Here is a 13164-nt window from a genome sequence, read left to right on the forward strand (position 1 = left end):
CAAAGGTGAGTGTCCCCTGTGACCCCAGACGGTAGGGACCTGCCACTTCAGCCATCCTGAGGTTCCCTGGGGCAAGGGGGGGGGTGAGGTTGGGCCCTGGGCCACTGACCCGTGGTTCTATCTCATGCTGGCAACGCATGCACCACCACCCCTCTTAGGTGAGAGAGTCTGCAGGCCCCCCTGCCCCATGCTTGCCACCCCACTCCACGGCCCAAAGTGATGTCCGCGGAATCTTCCAGGGAAACTCCACATATATCCCTAAGCTGGGGGATGGATGAATGGGGGTGGGGGGAGGTACTAAGAGCCAAAGGGAGATCTGGCTGCCCAGGGAGTCAGAGCCAAGGCGGCTGCAAGTTTTCACGAGGCCGGGGCAGGAGGAGGAAGCGAGGGTGCAGGTACGTGTGGGAGCCGGGAGAGGCTGTGGGTTATCGACCACAGTTTCACTGGGACAAGACCCAGGGGTGGCAAGGGGGAAAGGGGGAGCAGGGAGGGCCGACCAGAACTGGCCTGCGCTGCCCAGGAGGGGCCAACCCTGGGCTTCGGGCTCCCCCTGCTGGACGCCCAACCTCCCAGAGGGGAGAAGCCAGTTGGGAGGAGTTGCTTAATTCCCCAACTCCCCTCAATCCTGGGGGGCGGGGACGAGACTGGGCTGGATTGAACATTAATATCATGCGTGGCTGACGAGCTTTTATTATAGACTCGGCACAGTGATTGTCAGACAGAGGAGAGGAACAGCTGAGACCAGGCCCAAAGCAGGGGGGATACACAGCCCCCAACAATGCAAACAGGACACGGTAGGGAAGGGCACCCCAGCACCCTCTCCCGCAGGTGGCCACAGGATTACTGTTGTGCCTTCCTGCACCCAGGCTTAAGGGGGGCCAACACCCAGAGGGCCGCCCTTGGAGGAGGGAGTCAGTAACAGACACGGAAGCACACGCCCATGCAGTGGAATGAAGCAGTTTACAGGGTAGCAAGCTCAGGGCCAATGTGTACAAATAGTCAGTTCTCTGATCCCGGCTTAGTCACAGCAAACATTTGCCCAGCCTGGCTCCTCTCCGAAGCCTGTAGGCCACTCACCCAGGTTGTCCCTGGTCACCAGACTTGGGCTCGAGGAAAGCAAATACTACAGCTCAGCACAGGCCTCGGCCAAGGGTGACTGAAGAATCCAATTGTGAGGGTGGGAGGTGGTTGCTTTAGAAGTTGAGGCTAGTGCATTGGGTCACCTGGGGGCGGGGGTGGTCTTGTTGAAAGCTGAGTGAGATTCAGTGGGTCTGGGCTGGGCTCCCAAGTGATGCTGCTGCTGCTGGCCTGTGGGCCACACTGCAAGTAGCAGGCATCTACTACTGGGGGGTCTCAACCTCGGCTGCACAGAATTCCCCGAGGACCTTTTAACCTTCCCCAAGTCCGGGCTGCACTCACACTGGTCAGATCATCTCTGAGGGTGGGTCTGGGCACCAGGGTTTTTAAAGCTCCTCGGTAATTCCAGTGAGGACGAAAACCAGTGATCTAGGAGTCATCATCAGTTGGGGGTGGGGGTGTGGGTAAAAGGATGTGTGAGTGTCAGAAAAGTATAATTTCTATTATTTAATTTTATACCTGGAAAGTAAAATACATATAAATGTATGTATATATGTATTTCACATACATATAGTTTTTATAACCAAATATGGAAAGTAAAGCTTGATGAAAAGCTTCCTGATACGTAGGTACCAGCACAAGTCCCTTCTACAAAACTCCTGTCTGACAGTGACAGAACCCTCATTACCTAACCTACACCCTCCTAGGCAGCCCCAACTGTTTGAAATCTCTTCCCATATTGAGATGAAATGTACTTCTGTGCAGCTTCCACCTGTGGGTCCTTTGGAGCTACAGAGAATAAATTCAGTCTCTTTTCCACATTGCTGTGCTAATGGAAGGCAGCTATCAGTTGGGTTAAGTGGTATAAAAATATCCTATTAGTAAATGAGATAGTTAAGGTACTTTTCGTTGCAAGCAACACAAATAGATAACGGCCAGTTTAAGCAGAAAAAAAAGATTCTTTTTTTTTTGTAAAGATATAATGGGTTTTCTGAGGTAGGAGGAGGAATTGCACAGCCCAGACACAGGAAGGAGGGGTCCAGGGACTGCTGAGGGAGTTGCAAGAGCAGCACCCAGAGGCCGTTGCTTCTAGGCGGCCATTATTGACTTGGCTACAGACACTCCTATGCTCTGAGTCCCTCCGCTTCAAATTTCAAATTGGTGACGAGAAAAAACAATTGGCTAGATTGGCTCAGGTGCTTCTGCTGGGACCAACGGGCTTTGGCCGGTACGACTGTCACGTGATAACAGACAAGGCTGCGGTGGGCCCAGGCCCTGTCACCAGAAAAGGGAATCACACCAGATGCTACCCCTAGAGGGAGCTATTCCAATAAATCATAGTTAAGGTCAAGAATAATTATGGGATTATTTTACATTTGTGATCGTCCATGCCACTGTTAGACTCCCCTAGACCAGCTGACTACAGAGAACTCTCTGAAGGGCCCTGAATATAAGAGGTGGGAAGGGAAATGCATTGAGTTTAGAAGGGCCTGGCTCCTGATCCCATACCCTCTCTTAGCACGGATCCCAGCTCCAGTCAGCGCCAGCAGATTGGGAGTCAGGGTGCAAGTCTCTCATAGAGCCAGTCTTCCTCCCCTCGGTGGGTCATGGGCCCCAAGGGGGAGTCTCCTGTCGGTAGGCCCCGTCGAAAAGCGATCCGGTCATGCAGGCGGTTGGTTTGGCCTTGCCAGAACTCCATTACTTGGGGGTACAGGGTGTAGCCACCCCTACAAGGAGAAGCAGAGGCTTCGGTGCTCTGCGCGTTTGTCCAGCCAGGCAACCCCACCACCCTCTGCGCCATCCCAGCGCCCCGTTGAAGGGAGTTGCTGGCGTGCATCAAACAACGGTTGCCAGGAAGGAGGAGATCTGTAATTCCACGGACAGGGTGGCTTTAAGTAAGCACGAGGGTCCCAGTGTCCCTTTCTAGACGACCACCAGGTATCACTCACCAGTATCTTGGCTTCGGCACCTCTTGTTCCTGGTAGAGTTGCTCCAGTTCCTCATTTTTCTTTCTCAGATACTGTCCAGGGGAAGGAGATGGAGGAAGGGCCAGACCCAGTCAGTGATTCACTTAATCACCACTTACTGAGCATGTGCTCTTGTGCCAGGTGCTGGGGACACTGGTGCGCAAACCCGGCTGGCCTCTGGCCTCTAGGGGCACAGTCCAACGGGAGGGTCAGACAGATACAGGAGGCCTGTTCCCTGCTCGCCAAATCCACGTCCCCCAGGGAGACCATCCATTTCACTTTGCTGGAGAGAGAGGGCCCTGGCATCCCCTGGGGACAGCCTCTGGGGCTGAGCCAAAGCACTACCACCCAGAGGACTAAGGAGAAGCCCCACTCACCTCCCGATCAGGGATCACGGAACTCTGGTGACTGACCACAGCCCCAATCTGGCTGCTCTTGGGGCGGGAGTGGAAGTAGCACTCGGCCTCCTCCTCGGGCAGCTTCTTCACGGGACCCTCCACTCGCACCTGCACAGGGATGGTCCTGGTTAGACGGCATTCCGTGCCACCTGCCCCCCCAACCAGTAGAGGCCCCAGTCCTCTCTGTTCTTCTCTTTATCCACTGCCCCGTCACGCCTGACTCCAGCTAGCCCAGCTAAGTGAGAGCCGTTTGAAAGGCAGGATGTTTGCCCAGCCTGGGCACCCTCACCAGGTTCATTCATAAACTCAGGCCCTTCCCACCCCTGCCCACCCCAGTCTGTCCCAGGAACGCACACTCACCTGACGGTTTAGGGGCTCCCAGTAGAAGACAAGGGAAGCAAAGGGATTAGAGTCCTGGAAAGGAAATAGAATCCACAGACAGTCATCAGGACAGAAGTGAGGATGCCTCCAGCATGGGGGGAAGGCAGGGAGTCTGCATCGCACAGGCCCACTGCTGATGCATTTACTGTAACGTCTCATTTTTAAATCCTCAAAGGTAGGCCAACTTTTACAGGTGTGGAGACAGGCTCAGAGAGGTTAAGTCACGTGCCCAGGTTCACACGGTAAATGGGCCAGAGGGACTCCAAAGTGACGCTTGCCATTTCTCTCACCCATAGATTTGCAAATCCTCAGAAATGTATGTTTGGCTGCACTGGACTCAGGGAAGGGCACTCATTTTGGATTCACAAATTGAATGCATACGAAGTGCCAACTCTGTGCTCAACACCGGGACAGGTGCTGGGGGTATAACAGAGATACCACAGATGCAGCCTCTGACCCCAAGGAGCTTACGGTTTACCAGAGGACACAAACATTAATCACATAATCCCACAAATACATGCATGGTTAGAAACTAAAAAAAAGGCAGCAAGGAAAGTTGCCAGCTATAATGACTGCAAACAGTGCAAGGGGCCGACTCAGCCTGGGAGTCCAGAAGGCTTTCCTGAGGAGGTAACGTGGGGGCTGGACCCAAAGGAACAGGAGCTACTCAGGTAAACATAGGGAGGTAGGGGTGCCTACAGAGAGCACTCATCCACGGCAGAGAGAAGGGCAAGTGCAAAGGCCCGCAGACGGGATGGTGCCTGGGCACAGCCGGCAAGTGGGTTGGGGCAGCTATGGCATGAGAAGGTGACCAATGAGCCAGGGCTGGACCCTGCAGGCCCAGGAAGGATTTACCGTGAACCCTCACCAGCTCTTGTCCCTTTCGACTCTCGAAGTTAGTGAAGAAGCGGAAGCCATCCTTGCCAAAGCCCTTCAGCAGCACCATGCGGGCGGACGGTTTCCCATCTCTGTGGCAAAGAGCAGAGCACCGTGGTCAGAGCCGCTCCCCACAGGATGTCTGAGCACCCCTACACCTGTACCCCCTGATTCTGCACTGTCTGTGCACTCAGGCTGCCCATTCCCACTTGCCCATGGGAATTTGTCCTGGAGGTGCAGTATGACACCATTGCCTAGGGCTCTGTAATGGACCGAACTGGGTTCCCCTAAAATTCAGTTTTGAAGCCCTAACCCGCAATGTGACTATATTTGCAGGCAGGGCCTTTAGGGAGATAATTAAGGTTAAATGAGATCATAAGAGTGGGACTCTAATCTAGCAGGCCTGGTGTCCTTATAAGAAGAGGAAGAGACACCAGAGCCCTCTCTCCCTGCACACACAAAGGGAAGGCCATGTGAGGACACAGCAAAAAAGGTGTCCATCTGTAAGCCAGGAAGAGAGGCCTCACTAGAAACCAACTCTGACAGCACCTTGACCTTGGACTTCTAGCCTCCGGAACTGTGAGAAAATAAATCTCTGTTGTTTAAGCCCCCCCAGTCTGTGGTACTTTGTTATGGTGGCCCAAGCAAACTAGCTCTGGGGGATATCTGGGGGCACAGTACAAGAGCCCTGCCTTCAAGGCCTTGTGCTTTAGTGAGTGGGGGACAAGCAGAGTTGAATAAGAGGCTAATATAAGAGATGTCTCAAGGGGTTTATGATGGATTGTCAAATGAATGACACAAGCAAGCACTGCGCTAGATTTCAAGAGAGGAAGAGGGCTTTATGGAGAGGTTCCAGGAGATCTGCCTCTCAAAGAGCAGATGGGAACTGGGGAGACCGGGAGATGCAGGAGACAAAGGTGTGTGTATTGGGGGGTGGGTGCATCGAGGGCAGAGATGAATGAGGCACTACATTTTATCATTGAAATGGAATTGAGTAAAGTCTAATCTTTGGTTTAGAGGTAAGGACACTGAGGTCCAGAGAGGACAAGTTACTTGCCTGAGGCCACACAGCATGTTAATAACACAACTAGAATCATAAAGTTGTCATCCATCAAATTGAGAGCTTCCTAAGTTTCCTACTTGATCTGTACCCACCTTCAGAAGGGCCCACAGCTGTGCCTACCTGGTACAGGTAGCAAGACACATGGCATTGGCTTCCCCTATGTCAGGACACTGAACAGCCTCCTCAAACCAGGCAGCAAACTGCTTCATGGGGTTCAGGGAGGTCAGCTGAGTCTCCTCAAACGCCTGGGAAGGGAGAGTTTTATTTCATTTAACAAACACATGTAGTGCATACTGTGTACGTGGCTCTGTTCTAGGCACTTTTCAAATATTAACTCATTTAGTCCTCATAACAACTATCTCATAACAAAAAACACGAAAAGGTGAATAGGTCCCACACCTACTGATGGACAAATCAGGGTTTCATGTCATGGGTGTCAAACCTATCACCTGGGGAGCCTAAAAAATAAGACAGATTCCTGGGCTCCACCCTGTAAATTCTCATTCAGTAGGTCTGAGGTTTAATGAAAACTTGCATGTTTAACATGCATTTCTGGATATGCTCACATGCAATCAGATTTGGTAACCAGGCCCTGGGCCCAAATTCCAAAATAATTCTCTTGGTTTCTCTCCTGAGGAGGGAAAAGGCAGTAAGAGCCAGGAGCTTTCTCCTCCCCTCCTGCGTAAAACAGCCCTCCTACCCCACGTGTTACTTACTTATCAAACATGTATAAGCTAATTATCACTGTTCTAGGCACTTTTCAAATATCAAAGTCCATAATATCCCCGTGAGGTCAGTACTATCACTTCACAGGTGAGGAAACAGAGGCCCAGGGAGGTGAGTAAACCGCCCAAGGGGTGCGCGGAGCGACCTGCAGGATATCCAGGCAGACCCCCGAGTGCGCGCCCTGAGCCCCTAAGACAAGCTGCCTCTGGAGTCCACCTTCATCCTCGTTTCCCCGGAACACCTTCCCCCTTGATTGTCTTTGAACCCCCTTCTCCCACGGAGGTGACCCCGAGCCCCAAGGGGTGGACCAGAAACCCCAGGTTATCCCTCCCATTCCCCTCCGCTCCGGAGATGACTCGGATCCCCTGTGCCCCCGCCCCTGCGGAGGCCCTGCGGGGCGGCGGCACCTCTCGGTCCCCGCGGTAACTCTTGCGCATCGGTCCCAGGTCCATGACAGCACCGCGGCTGCACAGGTGGCGGAGGCAGCGGGGCCACTCGGCGGGTCGCCCGAAGGTCACGATGACGCCCCGTAGCCCGAACGTCATGGGGCCGCAGGCCACGTGACCCGGCGTCGCTCCGCGCTGGGTTCCGTTGGGTTCGGAACCAGTTTCTTAGCCCGGGAATCTACGCCGGCAAGGAAGAACTTGCCAGTTGCCGAGCCAGGCCCACAGGCCCCAAGTCCTCCGAGCCAATGGGAGCCAATAGGAAGCCAGGGTTGGTGGAGGGAGCCGGGCGCGGAGATGCCATTGGTCAGAGTTTTCCAAGAGCGAGGCCAATTAGAGCAAGAACGGAGGAACCCTGCAGCCAATGGACGGCGCCTCCGGGGGCGGGAGCAGAGAGACAAGGAAATGCTGTCACCGCCGTTAACACGCACGTGGAGTTTGTTAAAGGTATAGGAAATGAAGCGGTCCTGGCCGGGGACGGGGAATGAGCCGCTGGGGGCTTGAGGGGAGTAGTCAGTATCAAGGGGCCGGCCCCTAGCAGGTGCCTGAAGGCCAGCTTAGTGCAGAAAGTACCCGTCGGAGGAGGCTGGTGCCAGGAAAGGACAAATGGAAAACGGAATTAGGGGCCAGACTCGGAGGCAAGGTGATGTGGAGACACAGAAAGGGGCGATCTGGTGGGAGGGAGAAATTGGCGTTCAAGAGTGGGACAGGTTGCAAATGACTTGTGGATCTCACGGGATAGGTACTGTATAGTGTGTGAGTATGGGGAGGTACTCTGGGGTCTGGGGAGGAGCAGTCTTACCAAGACTATGGTAAGAAAGCAGATGGCTGAATGAGAAAGGGGAAGAGGGAAATTTGGGATCAAGCCATCCCAGACCAGGACCATCTTCCAACTCGGAATCCTCTCTCTCCAGCCTCATTGCTATAACCTGGGTCAGAGCATGCTGCTCCCTTTCCTCATGGTCTCGCCTTTTGTGGTTGCAGCAGAGTTCACACTAGCCAGTGTTCTGGTAGATGGAAAGATTGCCCCACCTCTCCCGGGCCACCCCCATCTTTGTCGTTTCCGCCTTTTTCACATTTTGCCCTTTCTAGGTAGCTGGAGTGTAGCTTCCAGGTCAGTGCCAGCCATAAAGGAGGGCACAGGGGAGCAGGTGGCTATGCAAAAGTCACTTGCAGGCTGTGGACTCAGGGCTGAGAAATAGGACAGCTGCCAGTGCCCATTCCAGCTTTGACCGGGCTGGGGCAGCCTTGGGTTAAGGCCTTTGTGTAGTCCTGGTTTCCACCAACATCAGGAAGGGGAGCTGCAGGAGCCACCTAGGCAGGCACCCCAGGACTGTGCCAGGTAAGGGAAACTTCCTGCCCTGCCCAGGTGTCTGCATTACAGCCAAGCTTCATTAAGCCCAACATTAGATACCTGTCATCCTTTATTATGTGCACATAGCTTGAGCCAAATAGAATCTGGAAGACAAATTTGCTTCAAAGAAATAATACATGTCTCAGGGCTTAACGATGTTGATCTATGGATCCTCCGCTGGTACAAAGTTTTTGTGTTGCCATCATTTTTCTCTGTCAACACAGTCGAGAGAGAGTTGACTGGGCTTTCTTTCTTGTTGAAGTTGTCTTTCCACATATGAACATTGCTCCCCTCCTCCCAAGGCCCTGCACTTGAACCTGGGTAAGCAGTGGTTAGTACCCTTCAGCTCAGATGATTTTGTTCATGCAGCTACACTCTTAGCCCTGCTTGGGCTATGCTACCCTGGACCCAAGATTCTGGGGTACCAAGACTAGGATCATTTGAATGGTTTGCTTAAAAATTAAAAGCCAAGGGCTCGGTATAGTGGGGTAGACATGTGTTAAAGACTTCTTTTGGACCAGGCACTGAGCTATGTCTGAAAATATGAAGATGAAGATGCATGGTTCCTGCCCACGAGGGGCTTATAGTCTACAGTGGGAGGCAGATCTGTAAGCTAAGGAGTTACAGGAATTTTAACAGATGTTTCTGCAAGGTAAGGTGGAGCAAAAAGGAGGAAGTGGTCTCCAGAGGTCACACAGTCAGTAAAGCCTTCATAAAGGGAGCAGACATTTGATTTGTCTTAATGAGTAAGGGTTCTCCAGATGGACAATGGAACAGGCATGCCAGGAAGAGGGAGCAACTCGAGTGTGATGCTGCTGTAGCTAGGTAGTGAGAAAACAGACCAGGCAAGTAGTCAGGGGCTCGGTGCCTGCTGAAGATCAGGTAGGTAGCAAGGACTAGGCTTTAGACAACTATTCTAAGTTTTTATCCTGTGCTGCTGTCAAACCAGGGTGTCTAATTCCTGGTTTTTTAAGGCCAGGTAGAGAGAAAAACTCTAGATTCTGACAGCCTCTTCCATCCTTTGCTGTTGGTGAGGAAGTTTGCAACTGGTTGCCTTTTTATATTTGCTCCTTCATCTTGAAGATAATAAGTAGGCTTGTATTGTGCTTTTCTGCATAGTGGGATTTGGTGTCTAGATCACAAAGCAGCCCCACAGTGCAAACCAGAGGGGGAAACATGCCCACTAGCTGTGTTGCTACTGCTGCAACCCCAGCAAGGGGTTTGTCTGCTTGGGAGAAATGAATTTTTTATTGGTACTGCTTTGTCTTAAACATTTTGCCCACCCCCCCGCCCCCACACCCAACTTTGTAAAGTTACTAATCTTTTATCGAGAGTCTTCAGTGAATAGAAGCTATGTTGCAATACTGCATTGTACAGAGGCACCCCGGTTTCTTAATATGCAACAAAAGGCTGGCTGTGAGTTTGGGGGCTATGCCTTGCCTGTTTTCTTCTGATGCTTTTGCATTTATGTTCTTAAGTCACCTTTTAGTCTAATTGTTTGATTGAATTATACATTTCAGTTACATCTTGGTGATTGGATTTTTTTTTTTTTTTTTTTTTGCAGTACATGGGCCTCTCACTGCTGTGGCCTCTCCCGTTGCGGAGCACAGGCTCCGGACGCGCAGGCTCAGCGGCCATGGCTCACAGGCCTAGCCGCTCCGCGGCATGTGGGATCCTCCTGGACCGGGGCACAAACCCGTGTCCCCTGCATCGGCAGGCGGACTCTCAACCACTGCACCACCAGGGAAGCCCCTGGTGATTGGATTTTTGTTTTGGGATGTGGCTCTGGTGACGGAGTGGGTGATAGGCGAAGGAGGGCAAGACGCTGCTGTGTTCTCTCTAAGCGTCAGAGCCTGATGCCTGAGTTTGGGGGGTGTGGGGTGGAGAGGAGGGATTTGACTCAGCAGGATGGCTTTAGGCGACATGGGCGGTGCTGTTCATTGAAGTAGGGGAATGTTGGAGGAGAGGCTTAAGGGAGAGATGAAGTCGCCATCAGACCTGCTGAGTGGGAGGATTTATGGGACAGCCACATTCGGTTGGGTTGGAAAATCAATTCTGGAGCTGGGGGAGAGGTCTGGGCTGACGGGATGGTTTAGGTGTCATGAAACTCCAAGGTGGCACTTGAAGCCGTGGGGGAGGATGACAGTGTCTGGGAAGGGAAGGGGGCCTGGGAGAGTGGTAAAGATGCTCCTGAAGTATAGCACCCAGCTTTCCAGGGGACCAACAGCAGGCCAGAAGGGGTGTGCTGGGGGCCCAGAACTCAGGAATTCTCCGGCCTAGCTTTGGGTGAACTCAGTGTGGAGCCTCAGGACATACAGACAGGTGGGTACTTGGTGCTCTGCCAGCAGATGCCTGAGCCCTGAGTATGGTTATCAGGTGACCCAGAGGGGGATGCAGGGAGGGTGACCCTTTCCCGACTGTCCTGCTTGCAGTTATGGAGTTAACCCCTCACACAATCCTTTGCATGTGCTCACCGATTGCTCCCTGAATCTGTCCCATTGTTTTCATATGTGTTCCCCCTGAGAAGCTCCTTCGTGGGAGGGACTGCTTAATTTCCCTGGCTCCTTCTCAGAATCCCAGCCAGGAAATGCTAATCTGTAATGTTTATGCATAATCTGCTTTTCTTAAACTTCTCTGAACTTGGTGAGTGGGGCTTGGGGTTTTTTGGCACCTGGTAGGAGCAGGGCCACCAAGAGGGTCTTTGTTGGCTGGAGGGATGTTAAGGTTTCCAGGGTGAGTTGGCTGGGTCATCTCTCTTAGCCCAGGTACTGGCTAATCAGAGAGTGGGCCACAGGCAGGGGGAGGAGGCCTGACGAGTTCTCAGCAGGCCCAAAGGATATGACCTGGCGGTTCCTTAGCTTCATTTAAGAAATCCTGGTCAATCCTCTTGGCCTGACCTGTGGTCGTTTCTAATTTCCTCTTGGCCACGATCCCGATTAGCAGGTATTTGACGCTCTCCTCCAAGCCCTGATTCTCTGCCTCTCCCTCCATGGTTTGCTTTCTTTTCACCCACACCCCTCTTCTTTATTCCATCCTCCCAGGCTCACTTCCTGCTCTTCTACTCCCCGAGGACCTCTTCACTAGGAAACCCAACTGCCACCTGTCCTGAGATTATTGCAGTTCCTTTAGTGGCTTCATCCCAGCCCCAGAGACCTTGGTCAGGTGACAGGAGGTCTCTGTCCCAAGGCAGTGTCTGACCCCCAAGTTAGGTTCCCTGGAATCCACCACCATCTAGACCTCAGCCACGAGCCCCTGATGGGTGCAGGGACCTGAGATGCTGCAGGCAGCTCCCATCATTAAACTCAAGTGTGGGGCCTCAAAGGTGATTGTCAAGATGGACTGAGTAGCTTGAAGGAAGCCTGAGATCTATTTGCTGGTTTAGTCAGACAACAAAAAAGTACTTTGCCCGATGTGCCTTCAGGAGGAGAGGGTCTTCCCCAGCCCCCTTTTATTTCGGGCTCATAATCCTAGTATCTGGATGAGCCGCAGCACTGACCATCACTGAGCAGACAGGAGGGGGTGGTGAGCGGTGGCCTTGGTGCACAGGACCCTGGGGAGGGAACTCGGGCTGTGTGACCCCCACTCTCAAGCTGCTGGGAGTAGCCTGCCCCCAGATTTTCAACCAGGGCCAATCAGGTGTCCTGGGGAGGCCTCTGGCCTGGGGCGAGCTTGGGCCACATCAGTGTCAACAGTCCCCACCCCCTGCAACTCCAGTAAATAAGGGATGGATTAAAGCAGATGAGGGCTAATTTGCCACCAGGTCTCTCCGTTCTCTCCCCAGGCCAACAGCCGTGCTAGGCAGAATACACTTTCCTGCTCCCTTTTTTTTTTTAATTAATTGATTTATTTGTTTATTTTGGCTGTGTTGGGTCTTCGTTGCTGTGCGCGGGCTTTCTCCAGTTGTGGTGAGCTGAGGGCTACTCTTCATTGCGGTGCCCAGACTTTTCACTGTCGTGGCTTCTCTTGTTGCAGAGCACGGGCTCTAGGCGCGCAGGCCTCAGCAGTTGTGGCACGTGGGCTCAGTAACTGTGGCTCGCGGGCTCTAGAGCGCAGGCTCAGTAGTTGTGGTGCACAGGCTCAGCTGCTCCACAGCATGTGGGATCTTCCCGGGCCAGGGCTCGAACCCGTCCCCTGCATTGGCAGGCAGACTATCAACCGCTGCGCCACCAGGGAAGCCCTCCTGCTCCCTTTCTAACTCAGGCATCCCACGGGAGGCAGAGATGGTCAGGCATAACTTTTGAACCCGTGAGTCTCACTGGAGAAGGGAAATCCCGAGTGCCAGCACACTGCTCTGCCCACTGAGGGCTGACACCTCATTTCCAAAGGATGCCAAGGAGTCAGGTCAGTTTCCACACTTGAAGCATAAAGCACATGACTTGGAATCAGTTCCCAGGAAAGGATAGTTCTTTGTGCCTGAGAGCAAAGCCGGTGGGGAACATGTGGCAGAAAGAGGTCAGTTGTTAACATTCCCCTTCTCCCACCAATCCCGATCAAGAACACAGTAAGGCAGTTTTCTAGTCACACAATCTGCACGTGAGAGTAGATAAATATACCTCATGCCTTCCTCCTCCCGCCAGTGCAGCAATGAGAAGTGGGGCTGCTGGGCTGGTTAGGAGGCTTCCATGTCAGGGTAGAGACAGTGGTTGGTCTGGTATCACCCAAAGGGCTTAAGTATGCTTGGGACGGGACTCCCTGCCTGTTAATAAAGAAGTGATGGGGGCAGAGGACCTGTGATCTGAGATCCATCTCCTTTTTATTTCTTCAGCTGATGTGAGGGTGCACTGGCTCTAAGGACAAGCTGTTTGCTTGCAAAAATGCAGGCGCTGGTGACAAAGGAAACACAGTTAAGGAGACTGATAGCTCTAAACGAGCCTTGCCA

General features: G+C 52.8%; 1 protein-coding gene across 1 annotated transcript; it reads right to left on the minus strand.

Annotated features, from left to right (window-relative positions):
• Window positions 1-670: 670 nt before the first annotated feature.
• On the minus strand, window positions 671-7164 carry PNPO (pyridoxamine 5'-phosphate oxidase). The gene is made up of 7 exons (XM_060132864.1): window positions 6896-7164; window positions 5883-6007; window positions 4692-4791; window positions 3803-3856; window positions 3422-3550; window positions 3027-3097; window positions 671-2804 (listed from the first exon to the last, which is right to left on the minus strand). Exons 1-7 carry the CDS (start codon window positions 7031-7033, stop codon window positions 2636-2638), a joined length of 786 nt encoding a protein of 261 aa, XP_059988847.1. The 5' UTR covers window positions 7034-7164; the 3' UTR covers window positions 671-2635.
• Between the last annotated feature and the right edge of the window lie 6000 nt (window positions 7165-13164).

The sequence above is a fragment of the Lagenorhynchus albirostris genome, chromosome 20, assembly GCF_949774975.1.
Source record: "Lagenorhynchus albirostris chromosome 20, mLagAlb1.1, whole genome shotgun sequence".
Taxonomy (NCBI): Eukaryota; Metazoa; Chordata; class Mammalia; order Artiodactyla; family Delphinidae; genus Lagenorhynchus; species Lagenorhynchus albirostris.

Excerpts from the sequence above, each read along its gene's own strand:
- PNPO (XM_060132864.1), bottom strand. The coding sequence starts at position 7,033 with ATGACGTTCGGGCTACGGGGCGTCATCGTGACCTTCGGGCGACCCGCC. Across the intron at positions 6,008-6,895 it reads GTTACCGCGGGGACCGAGAG|GCGTTTGAGGAGACTCAGCT; the intron begins GTGCCGCCGCCC and ends CTCCCTTCCCAG. Across the intron at positions 3,857-4,691 it reads GTCGAAAGGGACAAGAGCTG|GACTCTAATCCCTTTGCTTC; the intron begins GTGAGGGTTCAC and ends TTTCCTTTCCAG.